Genomic DNA, 18,156 nt, shown 5'->3' on the forward strand with positions numbered 1-18,156 from the left:
TAAGAATGTTTTCGTTCTTACCGCCCTTCATGCAGAACTACGTTACTACGGCAACTGGTGTTGTGGAGAAACCCCTGTGTCCACGAATATAACCTCAGTATGGGAGGGGTGGACCTCAACGACCAGTTGTTGGCGCCGTACCTAGTTACCCGTAAGGCCAGACGCTGGTATAAAAAAGTGTCTGTATACTTAATTCGATTGGCTTTGCTGAACGCTCATGTGCTATACAGAGCTTCAGGACGGACTGGATCCTTCCTTAAATTCCAGGAAGAGATCGTTAGAGCCCTTCTGTTTCCAGACGGTGCACCACCTCACCTTCCCAATCCAAATGCAGTAAGCCGGCTGCATGAGAGGCATTTTCCTTATGTCCTCCCGCGTACCCCTACCCAACGAGCCCCCCAAAGAAAATGTGTCTGCAGAAAGCGCGGATATAGACGTGACACCCGCTATTATTGTCCCTCCTGTCCTGACAATCCTGGTCTTTGCATTGATGAATGTTTTGAACTCTACCATACACTAGTTGAGTATTAGCGTAGGGTACAGCACTGCACAGACTAGGCACACTTTCACAGGGTCTCCCAAGATTCTCTCTTTCTCTCTTTCTCTCTTTCTCTCTTTCTCTCTTTCTCTCTTTCTCTCTTTCTCTCTTTCTCTCTTTCTCTCTTCTTCTCTCTTTCTCTCTTTCTCTCTTTCTCTCTTTCTCTCTTTCTCTCTTTCTCTCTTTCTCTCTTTCTCTCTTTCTCTCTCTCCCCCTCCTCTTTTTTACTGTATTCTATTCTGCAATGTTTTATTGTTATGTTTTATCATGTTTGCTTTTCAGATATGCAATCTTTTTTATTGTTTACTGTGTCGTTAACCATTTTTTTTGGTTTTCAGGTACGCAATTCAGCTGCAGCACGGATTTATTTATCTTGACAGCAACAGCGTTTGCTCCCACGATACATAAAGCCGTGACTCCAGCGCTGTCGGAGGTGATTTCACCACCACATACTTACTTACATATATGCCGAAGCATGGGGGCAGCAGGGGCGGAGGAGCGATTTGCTCCTACCTTTTATGGGAGGATGCCCCCATGCTTCGGTGTGTGTGTATGTATATATATATATTATATAATATATTTTAGGCACAGGTTGTGTAAAATGTGTTATTTTTTTTTTGTATTTGCTTTGCAGGTATGGTAAGTCTTACTGTTATACTGTAATGTTACTTTGTTTTATTGTTAACCATCATTTGCTTAGCAGGCATGCCATTCAGTTGCAGCGGATTTATTTATCTTGACAGCAACAGCGTTTGCTCCCACGATACATAAAGCCTGGACTCCAGCGCTGTCGGAGGTGATTTCACCACCACAGTTAGAAAAAAAAAAGCATATATGCCGAAGCATGGGGGCAGCAGGGGCGGAGGAGCGATTTGCTCCTAACTTTTGGGGCGGATGCCTTCATGCTTCGGCATATATAAATGGTGCATGTATGCCTATCATTGGAAGTGGGTGGATGAAGGGAGGTATTCTAATGGTGGGCATACCCACCGATCAATCTTTTTTTTTTTTTTTTTTTTTTTTTTTTTTTTCGTTCAGCCCACAGGCTGCATGAAAAAAAAGATTACAATATATGCCCAGTAAGGACCAGCAACGTACTGGTATGTTGCTGAACTTTGAGTGGTTATACCAGAATGATGCCTGCAGGTTTAGGTATCATCTTGGTATCATTCTTTTCAGCCAGCGGTCGGCTTTCGTGTAAAAGCAATCCTAGCGGCTAATTAGCCTCTAGACTGCTTTTACAAGCAGTGGGAGGGAATGTCGTCCCCCCCACCTACCCCCCCCCCACCGTCTTCCATGGTTTTCTCTGACTCTCCTGTCCCAACAGAGAACCTGAGAATGCAGCCGGTGATTCGGCCAGCTGACCATAAAGCTGATCAGAGACCAGAATGGCTCCAATCATCTCTATGACCTAAGAAACCGGAAGCTACAAGCATTTCATGACTTAGATTTTGCCGGATGTAAACAGCGCCATTGGGAAAGCATTTTATCACACCGATCTTGGTGTGGTCAGATGCTTTGAGGGCAGAGGAGAGATCTAGGGTCTAATAGACCCAAATTTTTTTCAAAAAAGAGTACCTGTCACTACCTATTGCTATCATAGGGGATAGTTACATTCCCTGAGATAACAATAAAAATGATTAAAAAAAAAAAAAAAAAAAAAATGAAAGGAACAGTTTTAAAAACAAGATAAAAAAAAAAAAAAAAGCACCCCTGTTGCCCCCTGCTCTCGCGCAAAGGCGAACGCAAGCGTCAGTCTGGTATCAAATGTAAACAGCAATTGCACCATGCATGTGAGGTATCACCGCGAAGGTCAGATCGAGGGAAGAAATTTTAGCAGTAGACCTCCTCTGTAAATCTAAAGTGGTAAGCTGTAAAGGCTTTTAAAAATGTATTTAGTTTGTCGCCACTGCACGTTTGTGCGCAATTTTAAAGCATGTCATGTTTGGTATCCATGTACTCGGCTTAAGATCATCTTTTTTATTTCATCAAACATTTGGGCAATATAGTGTATTTTAGTGCAATAAAATTTTTAAAAAAGTGTGTTTTTTTTTCCCAAAAAAATGCGTTTGAAAAATCGCTGCGCAAATACTGTATAAAAAAAAAAAAAAAAATTAAACACCCACCATTTTAATCTGTAGGGCCTTTGCTTTAAAAAAATATATAACGTTTGGGGGTTCAAAGTAATTTTCTTGCAAAAAAAAAAATATATATATTTTTTTTAATGTGAACAAAGAGTGTCAGAAAGGGCTTTGTCTTCAAGTGGTTAGAAGAGTGGGTGATGTGTGACATAAGCTTCTAAATGTTGTGCATAAAATGCCAGGACAGTTCAACCCCCCCCCCCCCAAATGACCCCATTTTGGAAAGTAGACACCCCAAGCTATTTGCTGAGAGGCATGTTGAGTCCATGGAATATTATATATTGTGACACAAGTTGCGAGAAAAAGACAATTTTTTTTTTTGCACAAAGTTTTTACTAAATGATATATTGCTCAAATGTGCCATGGGAATATGTGAAATTACACCCCAAAATACATTCTGTTGCTTCTCCTGAGTACACTGATACCACATGTGTGAGACTTTTTGGGAGCCTAGCCGCGTACGGGACCCCGAAAACCAAGCATCGCCTTCAGGGTTTCTAAGGGTGTAAATTTTTGATTTCTATCCTCACTGCCTATCACAGTTTCGGAGGCCATGGAATTTCCACAAACCTCCCCCCCCCCCCCCCCCAATGACCCCATTTTGGAAAGTAGACACCCCAAGCTATTTGCTGAGAGGTATGGTGAGTATTTTGCAGACCTCACTTTTTGTCACAAAGTTTTGAACATTGAAAAAAGGAAAAAAAAAATACATTTTTCTTTCCTTTCTTAATTTTCAAAAACAAATGAGAGCTGCAAAATACTCAACATGCCTCTCAACAAATAGCTTGGGGTGTCTACTTTCCAAAATGGGGTCATTTGGGGGGGGGTTGTGCCATCTTAGCATTTTATGGCCTTCAAAACTGTGATAGGTAGTGAGGAGTGAAATCAAAAATATACGCCCTTAGAAATCCTGAAGGCGGTGCTTGGTTTTTAGGGCCCTGTACGCGGCTAGGCTCCCAAAAAGTCCCACACGTGGTATTCCTGTACTCAGGAGAAGTAGCAGAATGTTTTTTGGGGTGCAATTCCACATATGCCCATGGCCTGTGTGAGCAATATATCATTTAGTGACAACTTTGTGCAAAAAAAAAAACAAAAGTTTGTCATTTTCCCGTAACTTGTGGCAAAATATAAAATATTCCATGGACTCAACATGCCTCTCGGCAAATAGCTTGGGGTGTCTACTTTCCAAAATGGGGTAATTTGGGGGGGGGGGGGGGGGTTGTGCCATCTTAGCATTTTATGGCCTTCAAAACTGTTATAGGTTGTGAGAAGTGAAATAAAAAATTTACGTTCTTAGAAATCCTGCAGGCGGTGATTGGTTTTCGGGGGCCTCGTACACGGCTAGGCTCCCAAAAAGTCCCACACATGTGGTGTCCCCGTACTCAGGAGAAGCAGCAAAATGTATTTTGGGGTGCAATTCCGCATATAACCATGGCATGTGTGAGCAATATATCATTTAGTGACAACTTTTTGTAATTTTTTTTTTTTTTTTTTTGTCATTATTCAATCACTTGGGACAAAAAAATAAAATATTCAATGGGCTCAGCATGCCTCTCAGCAATTTTCTTGGGGTGTCTACTTTCCAAAATGGGGTCATTTGAGGGGGGGTGGTTACTGCCCTGCCATTTTAGCACCTCAAGAAATTAGATGTGTAAATTCCAGAAAATGTACCCTAGTTTGTAGACGCTATAACTTTTGCGCAAACCAATAAATATACGCTTATTGATTTTTTTTTTTTTTTTTTTTTTTTACCCAAAGACGTGGCTGAATACATTTTGGCCTAAATGTATGACTAAAATTGAGTTTATTTGATTTTTTTTATAACAAAGTTGAAAATATCAATTTTTTTTCAAATTTTTCTGTCTTTTTCCGTTTATAGCACAAAAAAATAAAAACTCCAGAGGTGATCAAATACCATCAAAAGAAAGCTCTATTTGTGGGAAGAAAAGGATGCAAATTTTGTTTGGGTACAACATTGCATGACCGCGTAATTAGCAGTTAAAGCGACGCAGTGCCAAATTGTAAAAAGTGCTCTGGTCAGGAAGGGGGTAAAACCTTCCGAGGCTGAAGTGGTTAAGGAAAAAAGTTTAGGCTTTATAACCACTTTAAATTTGTCTCCTATTTGTGAAAAAAAAAAAAATCTTCTTTCTCGTTTTCTCTTAGGATACCAGCATGAAAAGCCAAGTTTAATATCAAAAATTGAACAAGATGAAGATCTCTTTATTACTGAATTGGAAAAACCTTCAGAAGGTGAGTTTGCATGACATATTTTAGAGTTTTATGTATTGTATTTAGTTTCAAGGTAAACCTGTCACCTTGTGTGAGCTTTACAGTTGCAAAGGAAGGAACAAAGTTAGTATATATTTTTTTTTTCATCTGGTTTTTAGTCTGCAGGACCTGTTCACTTGCCTCTTCATCCCAGGACACCGTCAGTGCTGCTCATGCCTAACATTTGACTTAAAGCAGAACTTTACCCATAACAACTTGATAAAAAATAATGTTCTTTAGCAAAGAATATACATTCCACATTAATAATTTATACTACCAAAATTGGTGTGTGCTGTAAATTGCCTCCAGCATTTTTCCTGTTTCTTCTTGCTGGAGGTCGCCACTTTGCTGAAGCCTAGAGCCCCTGGACAGCAGTAAATCCTAAAGTGGAACTAAACCCATCGATTTAACAATTTCAAAAAACTTCATTCCTGGAATGCTAAAATTGCTAACTATCAAATTTGATTGTGTCCTCAACCAAACTGTCAAACATCAAATGGCTGGCGTCGTAACTGATCACATATGCTCCGCCATGGCAGTTGCAAATCAAACAAAAGCAGCTTCCTTGGCTGTAAAGGAGGAGGGTTTTGTTCCACTTTAAGGATGTCAACAGATTGGCCTATACAAACTCGGCAGTGCCTAAAAATGGAGAGCAACCAAGCAGGTGCTGAGCAGTATGAGACTGTGTATTACTGGATTTTAAACAGTATAGAAACAAATTTTAAGGTTCACACCATAGAAACGCAGTCTGAATGCGTTCCAGATGCTTTTCTGCATGCGCGTTTTTAAATGTGTTTTTTTGATGCAGTGTAGTGCATTTTTCTCCCTCCTTTTTATTTTTTTGCATTTTTTTTTTTCACCTTTAACTACATGTGTGTTCCAGTGTATTTTTGGTGCGCTCCAGACGTTTTTTTTTTATGCTTTTTACAACGTTCCAGTACAGACCAGTGCTGGGAAAATGCAGCATGTTCTATTTTTTTTTTTTCTGTAACTGGAACACACTATACCTACAAAAGGGGCCAGCCTGAAGTGATCTAGCAGGACTTAATTTTCTGTTTTAACCTCCCTGGCGGTATGATTATTTCAGATTTTAGGTGCTGAAAGCGGTACAATTATTTTGCATAGAAATTTGGCGTTTTATATTGTAGGCCTGTAATTCTTAACAATAACACACTTAAATCTGTCCACCAAGAGTCTAGTAGATATCCCGGGTATGATGAAGTTTGAAACACAAAATCATACATTATAATATAATAAATATAAATAATTTAAAAAAATAATAATATAATAATAAAATAAATTTCCCCCACGATTCACTATCGCTCAATTCTGCAAGTGTTCTAATTTACTATCGCTGTTTTCTAGCTGGTCTAAAGCCACTTTTGATGTAAAGGGACACTTTTTGGTTGCTATGGACAACCTCAAGTTTCCAGGCAGAAAGAACAGTATATATAATATAAAACTGCATGCAGGGCTCTGGACAAAGCACCGGGGACAAAAGGGATGTGAAATAATTTCATACAGTATGAGTACTGTATGTGTATGATTTTTACATTTTTTTCTAATTTGCTGCCAGGCTCCGCCTCCGTGCATCGCGACGCTCGCAGGGAACGGAGCCTGGCGCAGAGAGGCTTCGGAGGAGGACAGAGCCCGCAGACAGCTCGGGCGGACATCGCAGGATCCTGGGGACAAGGTAAGTACAGCGCACCAGGATCCTGCAATGTAATCCCGAGTGTGGCTCAGGGTTACCGCTAATGGTGCTGAAATTTAACCCCGAGCCACACTGGGGAAAACCGTCAGGGAGGTTAAAGTTCCACTTTAACTTTGTAGACCTGACACTGATAATTGTATAAAGGATTGGGAGTGACTATTAAGAACTCCAGGCCAACAGAAAGGACCCTCCCTTAATCTAGCCATGTATTTATTAAAATCTAACTCCAATTTTACGTTTTTTAATAAAAAATATATATATTTTTTGCAACACTCGCCCTCTCCACCCTCTAGCACTGGTTTATCCGTCATCCTTTCTGAGCCCCCCCCCCCAGTCACTGGATTTGATAGACAATGGGGAGAGAGACAGCGGCCGCTTGTGCACATCTCTGGATTTTATCGGGCTGGAGTAAGAAAAAGGGGCGGTGCATTAAGGTGAAGAACCTCAGGGCTTTACAACCACTTTAACTCCCTGCAATAAAAGACTATGGGGTTGATTTACTAAAGCCAGATATACTGTGCACTGCAGGTGCAGTTGCTCCAGAGCTTAGTCAATGAGGTAAAGGTTCACTTTGCAAAGAATGCCCAATCACATGCAAGAAAAACAAACAAAAGAAAAAGCATTTCTTTATCGTACATCACGGGACACAGAGCAGCATAGTAATTACTATGTGGGTTATAGACCACTTTCAGGTGATGGACACTGGCACACCCAAGACAGGAAGTTGCCTCCATATATAATCCCTCCCATACAGGGAGTACCTCATTTTTTTTCGCCAGTGTCTAAGGTGTTGGTCACGGTTAAAGAAGTGCTATGAAGAGCTCCGCTGGAGCAATCCTTGCTGAACAAGCAAGCTATGCAACCGGATCCATTCAAAGTGCCATTGAGGCCAAAGTGAATGGTACCTGGGCCTCGCAAAAGAAGAACGAGGTTTTGCCTGTAATGCCTCTCTTGAAGGGCTGGACCCTGGGACCCAGTTCTTTGGCTATTTTTCAGATACCAAAGCCTTTCTGGCAGGGTGCTATACAGGTCCAGGGGAGTAAAAACCCCTTTTTAAGGAACCCGGTCCCTAAAGGTCTTTTTGACACGACCCGCCATGATGGGTGAAGATTGGGTCTGTCTGGTTACCAGCAGAATCCTGCGGTGGGAAACGGTAAGTGAAGATTCCTAAGGAACTTGGTTCGCTTATGGATTCTTCTTTAAGCAAAATTTTGTCAAGCCTACACGGCGCTATACACGCGCATGCGAGCGGGAACCTTATTTTAAATAATAAGAGGCGTTCCAAGGGGTAGAGATGAGGGGCGTGGCTTGGCACGGCGGCCGGTACGTGGTTTGTGTGCCCACATTTTACACGGCACAGCGCGTGGCGGCTCAGTTCATAAAGGCTTCAGTCAGGAAAGCATCTGGCTGACAGAGTGGACACAGCAGCCATTTGGATTGGCATGTAAGCTGGTGTATACAGGCATTCTCAGTGACACATTTTGCTCAAGCATCAGGCTGTGCATTATTAGCAGCATTTATTGCTGGACTATAGCTCAGCAGTGGATGTGCTTGTCTTTTTATTACCTCTGTTTGTTGCTTAGCACTATGCCTTCTAAAAAGGTGGTTTCAACCCCCGCAAAAAAGGCTCCAAAGGCATCTCCATCAGGCTCTGAGGACCCTAGTCATGCCTCCACAGTACCTTCCTCTCCGGAGAGACCAGAGGTGGCTAGCCAGGGTGAGCCGTCGGGATTGTCAGGTGCAGCAGCTGTTTCCAATCTTCCAGCCCCTGTTTTATGTTACTGAAGACATTTTTTTTCTCAGCTCTGGTTGGGTTAGAACAGAGGTTAGCTGCTTTAATCGCATCCTCTTCCCAGGGTGGAAGAAAACGCGATAGATCTCCCTCCCCCACTCCGGGCCTTCAAGCAAGGGAGCAGCAGTAGCTGGAGGAGGATGAGTTGCCCTCAGGGGACCGGGAAGAGGGACAGTCTGATTCCTCTTCTGAGGAATCAATTGTAGAAGAACCTTTTTCAGCCTCGCAAGCTGAGAAATTGCTAGTGCAATCTTTTACAGAAATGGTCCACTCTGCATTTAAATTGCCCTTGACAGAGCCAGCCGAAAGGCCCATTTCTTCGCTAGGTTCTCTAAAACCCCCGCAGGCTCTTCACGCCTTTCCTGTTCCTCCATTGCTGGAACAACTTATATATGCTAATTGGGGTCACCCAGATAGGCATTTTCTCCCTCCTAAAAAATGTTCAACTCTTTATCCCATGGAAGAGAAATTTACCAGGAAGTGGAGTATTCCAACAGTAAATGCTGCTATCTCCTGTGTGAATAAAAGTCTAACTTGTCCTGTGGACAATGCTCAAATGTTCATGGATCCAACAGATAAAAGGCTAGAATCTTTACTAAAAACCTCCTTTTCTACGTCAGGTGCAGTAACTCAACCTGCAGTTGGGGCAATTGGCATTTGTCAATCCCTTAAAGACCAGCTGAAGCAGGTTCTAAAGGTTATTCCTGTCCAGTAGGCCCGGACTTAGCTGAGCTGCCTAGGGCATTATGTTTTGCAATTGACGCTGTTAAGGATTCTATTCATCAAGCTTCCCGCCTTATGCTCCTGTTGGTGCATATGTGTAGGATCCTGTGACTGAAAAACTGGTCAGCCGAGGCGCCATGCAAAAAGCTCTTGGCTGGGTTTCCGTTTCACGGGGAACGGCTGTTCGGGGATGATTTGGATAAGTACATCCAAAAAAATTTCAAGTGGAAAAAGTACCCTATTACCAGTTAAACAAAGGAGTAAACGTCCCTCATTTAAACGAGCTTCCTCTCCAGGGCCAGGGGCAACTGCCTCTAGGCAGATGCGACGGCCTCCACCGTCGGGTTCAAGGGGTAAACCTCAAGGTCAAGCCCAGGGACAGAAGTCGTCCTGGGGGAGGAAACCTACAAAACAGAATCCCAAGGCTTCTTTATGAAGGGGCGCCCCTGCTTGCTCGGGTGGGGGGAAGGCTTCTGCAGTTCTCAGGGACTTGGCAGGAAGAGATCCAGGACAGATGGGTCATCTCAACAATATCTCTAGGTTATAAACTAGAGTTTCAAGAATTCCCGCCGCCTCGTTTTCTGAGATCAAGTGTTCCCAAAGACCCAGGGAAAATAAAATCCCTGTTTCTGGCGCTAGACCAGTTGAGAGCTCAAGGGGTGATCATAGAAATTCCCACAGAAGAGCAGGGGTTGGGGTTTTATTCCAACCTCTTCATGATACCAAAACCGAATGGAGATGTCAGGCCCATTCTAGGCTTAGATGGCTTAGAGGCTTAGATGTCAGGCCCATTCTGGCTTCTGGCCAGACTAAAGACTCAGGGTATAACCGTTATGACATACCTGGACAAACTGCTGCTGGTAGACTGGTCAGTAGCCTGCTTAGATCAAAGCGTGGTCCGCACAGTCAACTACCTGGAATACCTGGGTTGGATTCTCAACTTAGAGAAGTCATCCATAAGACCAGTAAAAAGGCTGGAGTACTTGGGTCTGGTCATAGACACAGCCCAGAGAAAGCTGTTTTTTCCCAAGACAAAGATCAGCGCCATAAGGGATCTGGTCCAGGTGGTCAAGACGAAGAAAAATCCCTCCATTCGCCTTTGCATGAGGTTGTTAGGGAAGATGGTGGCTTCATTCAAAGCTGTTCCCTATGCCCAGTTTCATTCGAGAATGTTGCAAAACAGTATCCTATCTGCTTGGAACAAAAAGGTCCAAGCTCTAGATTTCCCAATGGGTCTGACACACAGTTGGAGGTGGATAACAAAAAATCTGCAGAAGGGGAAATCCTTCATACCAGTTACCTGGAAGGTGGTAACAGATACCAGCCTTTTGGGTTGGGGAGCAGTCCTGGAAGAAGCGACTGTCCAAGGGAAATCGTCCAGTAACCCCTTGGGATCAGTTTTCACTGGTTTATGCGTTTCCTCCTACTCAGCTGCTACCACGGCTTCTTCTCAGGATCAAGGAGGAAGGGAAGCCGGTGGTTCTTGTAGCCCCGGCATGGCCCAGAAGATCTTGGTATGCAGAGATTGTAAAGATGGCGGTAGGGGACCCTTGGACCTTTCCACCACGTCCAGACCTGCTTTCGCAGGGACCAGTGTTCCATCCTGCCTTACAAACTCTAAATTTAACGGTTTGGCTATTGAAACCCGCATTCTAAAGAATCGGGGTCTTTCAGGGTCAGTGGTATCTACCCTTGTTAATGCGAGGAAACAGGCTTCCAGAGTCATATATTCTAGTGTCTGGAAGGCATATGTTTCCTGGTGTGAATCCAAGGGTTGGCATCCTTGGAAGTATGCCATAGGTAGAATTCTTGCCTTTCTGCAGTTAGGGGTAGAAATGAAGCTGGCCTTGAGTACTATCAAGGGTCAGGTCTCGGCCTTATTGGTATTATTTCAAAGACCACTTGTTTCGCATTCCTTGGTCCGGAGTTTTATGCAAGGGGTAACCAGGCTTAATCCGCCACTTAGGTCACCCTTGTGCCCTTGGGACTTGAACTTAGTTTTATCGGTATTGCAAAAACAGCCTTTTGAGCCGATATGGTATACTCCTCTGGTCCTTTTGGCAAGGAAATTAGTTTTTCTGGTTGCTATATCCTCTGCAAGAAGGGTATCAGAGTTGGCCATTCTTTCTTGTAAAGAGCCATATTTATTTATTCACAAGGATAAAGTGTTGTTGCATCCTCATCCAATCTTTTTTGCCTGAAGTGGTGTCAGGCTTTCATCTGAACCAGGATATTGTCCTACTTTAGTTCTTTCCAGAACCTAGTTCTGTGGAGAAGAGAAGTCACTACATTCCCTTGATGTAGTGAGAGCAGTTAAAGTCTATTTAAAGGCTACTGCTCAGATTCGGAAAACAGATGTTTTGTTTGTACTGCCAGAAGGTCCCAGGAAGGGACAGGCAGCGTAGAAATCTACTATTTCTAAATGGATTCGGCAAGTTTATCATTCAGGCCTATGGTTTAAAAAGGAGGATTCAACCTTTCAAGGTCAAAGCGCACTCTACAAGAGTAGTTAGTGTTTCATTGGCAGTGCATCACCAAGCCTCCATGGCTCAAATCTGCAAGGCCGCAACCTGGTCTTCAGTCCATACATTCACTAGATTCTATCAGGTGGATGTAAGAAGGCATGAGGATATCGCCTTTTGGGCGCCGTGTGCTACAGGCAGCAGTATAGGTCCTCAAGTCTGATGGCGCCCTGCTTTATTTTTTCTCCCTCCCCTCCAGATAGCATTGCTTTGGGACATCCCACATAGTAATTACTATGCTGCTCTGTGTCCTGTGATATACGATAATAACAATTTACCTGTAAAATCCTTTTCTTGGAGTACATCACGGCACACAGAGGTCCCTCCCCTCTTTGGGATATATGTATATTGCTTTGCTACAAAAACTGAGGTACTCCCTGTATGGGAGGGGTTATATAGGGAGGAAACTTCCTGTCTTGGGTGTGCTAGTGTCCATCACCTGAAGGTGGCTTATAACCCACATAGTAATTACTATGCTGCTCTGTGTCCCGTGATGTACTCTAAGAAAAGGATTTTACAGGTAAACTGTAATAAAAATCCTATTTTTTTGCTTGAACGTGATTGGATAATAGATATCAGCAGAGCTTCCCCTCCTTTACCAAGCTCTGGAGCAACTGCAGTGCACAGTATATTTGCCTTTAGCAAATCAACCCCTACACTTTCCTTTTATTAGGGTGATGCCTTTTGCCCATTTTACTTGTGGTGGTTATTCACTGCTCAAAAAAGTTAAAGGAACACTTTGAAAACACATCAGATCTCAATGGGGAAAGTATCATGCTGGATATCTATACTGATATGGACTGGGTAATGTGTTTGGAACTAAAGGATGCCACATCGTTTGATGGAAATGAAAATTATCAACCTACAGAGGGCTGAATTCAAAGACACCCCGAAAATAAAAGTGAAAAAATTATGCAGTAGGCTAGTAATTTTGCTGAAATGTCAAGGCAGCAAATCAAAATGGTACTCCAGTAGTTTTTATGGCCCCTACGTGCTTGTATGCATGCTCCCAGTGAGAGGAGGGGTGGTGTCCGGGGGTATCCCCCCCCCCCCCCCGATCTGGAGCAGGGCATCACTGAGCTGCTGAACAGACTGAGGTGCAACCTGGCAGCGTCAGATGGACCGAAACATAATGTCCCAGAGTGTTCTATTGTATTTAGGTCAGGCGAGCATAGAGACCATTCAATGGTATCAATTCCTTCATCATCCAGGAACTGGCTGCATACTCTCGCCACATGAGGCCAGGCATTCTCATGCACCAGGAGGAACCTAGGACTCCCTGCACCAGTGTAGGGTCTGACAATGGGTCCAAGGTTTTCATCCTGATCCCTAATGCCAGTCAGGGTGCCATTTTCTAGCTTGCAGAAGTCTGTGCGTCCCTCCATGGATATGCCCACCACCAAAACCGGTCATGCTGAATGTTACAGGCAGCATAACGTTCTCCATGGCTTCTCCAGACCCTTTCACGTCTGTCGTGTGTGCTTGGGGTGAACCTGCCCTCATCTGTGAAACGCACAGTGCACCAGTGGCAGACCTGCCAATTCTGGTGCTTAATGGAAAATACCAATCGAGCTCCATGGTGTTGGGCAGTGAGCACAGGGCCCACTAGAGGATGTTGGTCCTCAGGCCACCCTAATGAAGTCTGTTTCTGATTGTTTGGTCTAAAACATTCACATGAGTGGCCTGCTGGAGGACATTTTGTAGGGCTCTGGCAGTGCTCATCCTGTTCCTCCTAGCACAAATTAGCATATACCTGTCCTGCTGATGTGTAGCAGACCCTGCCCAGCTCTCCTAGAGTAACTGCCTGTCTCTTGGAATTGTGTCCATGCTCTTGAGACTGTACTGGGAGGCACAGCAAACCTCCTGGCAATGGCACGTATTGATGTGCCATCCTGGAGGAGTTGGACTGTCTGTGCAACTTCTATAAGGTCCAGGTATCGCCTCATGCTACCGGTAGTAACACTGACCCTAGCCAAATGCAAATCTAGTGAAAAAGTCAGAAAAGATGAGTAGGGAAAAGAAATGTCAGTAGCCTTCACCTGTAAAACCATTCCTGTTTTGGAGGTTGTCTCATTGTTGACCATCTAGTGCACCAATTAACACCAAAGCAGCTGAAACTGATTAACAACCCCCTATTCTACTTAACTGACCAGATCAATATCGCAGGAGTTTAATTGCTATACTCTGATTAAAAAGTTTACTACTACAACAATTTTTGGTTGGCCAAGTACTCACTGTGTATGTCTTTTCTAGGTACCCCCAAATTCAAGACAGAAGAACCACACACATCTCTTTTAACATCTGAAAAAATGACAGTGATAGATATCCATTTAACGGGTGATCTAAAAAACAGTACAAAATATTCCTCTAATGAAAATGGGAGTCTACCCCCCAGACGTCAGTACAACTTCCGAGACCGAACTGCAGTGGAGTACACCGTGTTTTATGAAGACTCAGTGAGAGAACATAAACCTCACCAGAGCTTACAGAGGAAGTCAGACTATGACAAAATTGTAAGTGCTCCCAGATTCAAAACAAAAGGGGTGAATACACCTAAAAAAATGAAGGTAGAAGAAATACACTTTACAGGTAATCTAAAAAACAGTACAAAAACATCCTCTAATGAAAATTGGAGTTTGCCCTCCAAACGTCAGCACAAATGCCGAGACAAAGCTGCAGTGCAGTGCACCTCTTATGAAAATAAAGTGACAGAACTTAAACCTTGCAAGAGACTGCAGAGGAAGTCAAGCTGTGACAAAATTGTAGATGTCCCCAAATTCAACACAGAAGTGCTACATACACCTTTTTTAACACCTGAAATATTGACAGGGGAAAAAGGACATTTCACAGAAGACCTAGCAAACAGTACAAAACAATACTCTGATAATAATGGAGGTCTGTTTCCCAAACGTCAGTACAACTTCCGAGATCGAGCTGCAGTGGAGTATACCGTGTTTTATGAAGATGATGTAAGAGAACGTAAACCTCACAAGAGCTTACAGAGGAAGTCGGGCTATGACAAAATTGTAAGTGCCCCCAGATTGAAAACAAAAGGGGTGAATACACCTCTGTTAACACCTAAAAAATTGAAGGTAGAAGAAATGCACTTTAAAGGAGATCTAAAAAACAGTACAAAAACATCCTCTGATAAAAATGGTGGTCTACCCCCCAAACGTCAGTACAACTTCAGAGACAGAGGTGCTGTGGAGTACACCGGGTTTTATGATGACGAAGATGAAGTAAGAGAACTTAAACCTCACAAGAGCTTGCAAAGGGGGTCAAGCTATGATGACATCCAACCAAAGTGTGGTCGTTACAGTTGTAGTGAATGTGGTAAAAGCTTTAGTCAAAAACCAACGCTAGTGAAACATCAGATGATCCATACTGGCATTTCCATCTTTGTTTGTTCAAAGTGTGATAAGTGTTTCACTCAGCGTTGTAACCTCAAGAGACATGAGCGATCTCATGCTGTGCAGAGACCCTGTGTCTGTTCTTACTGTGGTAAGGGCTTTACTGAATCTTCATCGTTACTCAAACATCAGAGAATTCACACTGGATTTAAGCCATTTGCATGTTCCGAATGTGGCAGGACCTTCAGCATAAGTACCTACCTTATTGTGCACCAGAGAACTCACACTGGAGAGAAGCCCTATGTATGTGGAGACTGCGGGAAAAGCTTTACTCAGAGTTCCCATCTCATCACACACCAGAGAATTCATACAGGCATAAAACCATATGCTTGCATAGAATGCGGGAAGGGCTTTACCACCAGCTCCCACCTTATCACTCACCAGAGAACTCATACAGGAGAACGTCCTTACCATTGTGGGGAGTGTGGGATGGCTTTCAAGCATAGCACCCATCTTGTTTTACATAAACGCAAGCACACTGGTGAGCGGCCCTACAGCTGTCCTAAATGTCCACGGACTTTTTCCCAGAGACCTCAGCTTCTAAAACACCAAAGAAAACTTCATGCTTATGAGTAGTCCTTGCATTAAACTGTTCTCTAAAGTCTACTTTTCATTACCTCGTATTTATTTATCTTTCTATTATACAGCAAAAAATTAATCAATGGGAAAAAACAAAACAAAAACAAGACTGCATTCCCTCTAGGCCCTACAACAAAGGCCTTATTGAGACTATACAGAAAAACAATGAGGTTCATTACTGCATTAAAAGTGATATCATGTACATGAGAAGGTTTCAGAATACAGACAGTATTTCTTAAATTATTAATCATTAACGTGTTATTTTTAGGTTTTTTTTTTGTGTTTTTTTTTTTTTTTTTTTTTTTTCCTTAATCACAAGGTTGTCAATATCAAACAAAAGCCAAAAAAGGTGCAACTGTTCAGTGTTTCTTCTGCCCTAACCACCCTGCTGTCCTGATATGTGATGTAGATGTGAACTAATGTAAATGTGTCATATTAGAAATATGTAGTAAGCCATTACGGAGTCCCTTCTTAAAAATGCAGGTTGCCTATCATACCAATAACTTGGCTTCAAACTTTTTACGCACTGGCCTATATACAAAAAACAAAATTGAAGGGGCAACTCACATTAAAGATGCTCACCTAAGACATTTGTCGGAAGTAGCAATATATGTTGCACCAAGACTGAAAGTGCTTAAAGTGTTAAGTCAAATTTATAAAATACTGCCAGCCCCACTATTGGAGCCTGGCATACCACACTATGCAAGTAATTTCTAAAAACAAGTGTTGTAAATACCTATTTAAAGCCATCTTCAGGCCGGTCACGTGACTCGCGGCCGCTTTACAGCTCCGATACATGGCTTCTGCAGGAGTGGCCAAGATCTCCCTCTGACGTCAACCAGGGAGATCACTTGGCCTTGTGCAGAAGCCATGTATCAGAGCTTTAAAGCGGCCGCGAGTCACATGACCGGCCTGAAGATGGCTTTAAATAGGTATTTACAATGCTCTTTTTTTAGAAATGACTTGCATAGTGTGGTATGCCAGGCTCTAATAGAGGGGCTGGCAGTGACCATTGTAGGTTTATTTTTAATAATAGCGGCGGGACAGAGACACAGAGAGGGAGCTGACAGGCAAGGAGGAGGGGAGCAGAGAGGACAGCTGCGTATGATGGAGGGACACACTCTGACCGTGGTGGTTAGGGCTCAGCAGCCATGATTTTTCGTGGTCAGTAGAGAGGGGATACAGGAAGTTTTTTTCACAGTTTAGAGGGGGGGAAGATTACACAGCACAAGCACTGTGCTGTTTAATCTGCTTTAACTACTTCAATACTGGGCAATTGCACCCCCTTCCTGCCCAGGCCATTTTTCAGCGGTCATGCTACACTGTGTAATGTGAAATTTTTTTATCATTCTCTTCACACAAATAGAGCTTTCTTTTGGTGGTATTTAATCGCTTCTGGGTTTTTTATCTTTTCCTAAAAAATAAAAAAAAAAATGAAAATTTTTGAAGGAAAAAAAAAGTTTTTCTTATTTACTAAGTTTACTGACAGAAACTAAGTAATTTTTATTCTTCACTGATGGGCCCTGATGAGGCACGAATATGCCGCACTTATGGGCACTGGTGGATGGCATTGATGGGCAGAAGTGATGGGTATTGATGGGCAGCAGTGATAGCCAGCACTGACTGGCATCACTGAGTACTGATTGCTGGCACTGGTGGGTACTCACTGCTGGCACTGGTGGGCACTCTCTACTGGCACTGTAGGCGCTTTATTGTAATCAGGGCACTGATTATCAGTGCCCTGATTACATGCCTAGATGTCCTCTGTGAGGAGATGCCGCTGATCGGCTCTCCTCTCACTCTGTCAGTGTGTGGCCATGAGAGCCGATTACCAGCATCTCCGTGTTTACATGTGACCGGCTGTGATTGGACACAGCCGATCACATGATTAAAGAGCCACGGCTCTTTACAGAGATCAGGGTCTCGCCGTGTCCTAGCAACACGGCGCGGCTGCGAACGCCGTGCTGCACGCACCCTGGGGGCTTGCAAGAGCGGCTGTTTTGGGCGCCCACATATTAAGTCCACCCAGAACGAGAGCCGCACCGCCCCGCCGTCATTTGACAGTGGGCGGGCGGCAAGTGGTTAATTGACCAGGATCTGAATTTCTATTTTTCTATTCTTTTGGGTTAACAAACACTTTAAGGCCTCGTGCACACTGGATGTTTTTACAGCAGATTTTTGGCTTCAGACGTGTTGTGTTTTTTTTTTTTTTTTTTTTTTTTTTTTGTTTGTTTGTTTGTTTTTTTTACTTCCCCATCATGTTATCCTATGTGTCTATGCAGTTTTTGACTTTAACAAAAACCCCAAAACTAGTGGGTTCTGAAAGGAGTTTTTTCAGCTGTAAAGACACTCTAACGTCAAACGCTGATAAACGCGGCTCATCAGCGTCTTGTAAAGTTTTTGATCCATTAGGAAAAAAAAAAAATTTTAAATAACAAAAACGCTAACGTGGAAAAACAGTGATAAACGCTA

General features: G+C 43.1%; 1 protein-coding gene across 1 annotated transcript in view; it reads left to right on the forward strand.

The window, feature by feature from the left end:
• Positions 1 to 18,156, forward strand: part of LOC141116563 (uncharacterized) — a 111,466-nt gene that overhangs the window by 26,083 nt on the left and 67,227 nt on the right. Inside the window, exons 4-5 of the mRNA XM_073608960.1 lie at positions 4,843 to 4,929; positions 13,949 to 15,680. Of these exons, the coding sequence (XP_073465061.1) occupies positions 4,843 to 4,929; positions 13,949 to 15,680 (1,819 nt within the window). The remainder of the gene's footprint in view (positions 1 to 4,842; positions 4,930 to 13,948; positions 15,681 to 18,156) is intronic.

This window comes from Aquarana catesbeiana, linkage group LG13 (genome assembly GCF_042186555.1).
Source record: "Aquarana catesbeiana isolate 2022-GZ linkage group LG13, ASM4218655v1, whole genome shotgun sequence".
In the NCBI taxonomy this organism is placed as follows: Eukaryota; Metazoa; Chordata; class Amphibia; order Anura; family Ranidae; genus Aquarana; species Aquarana catesbeiana.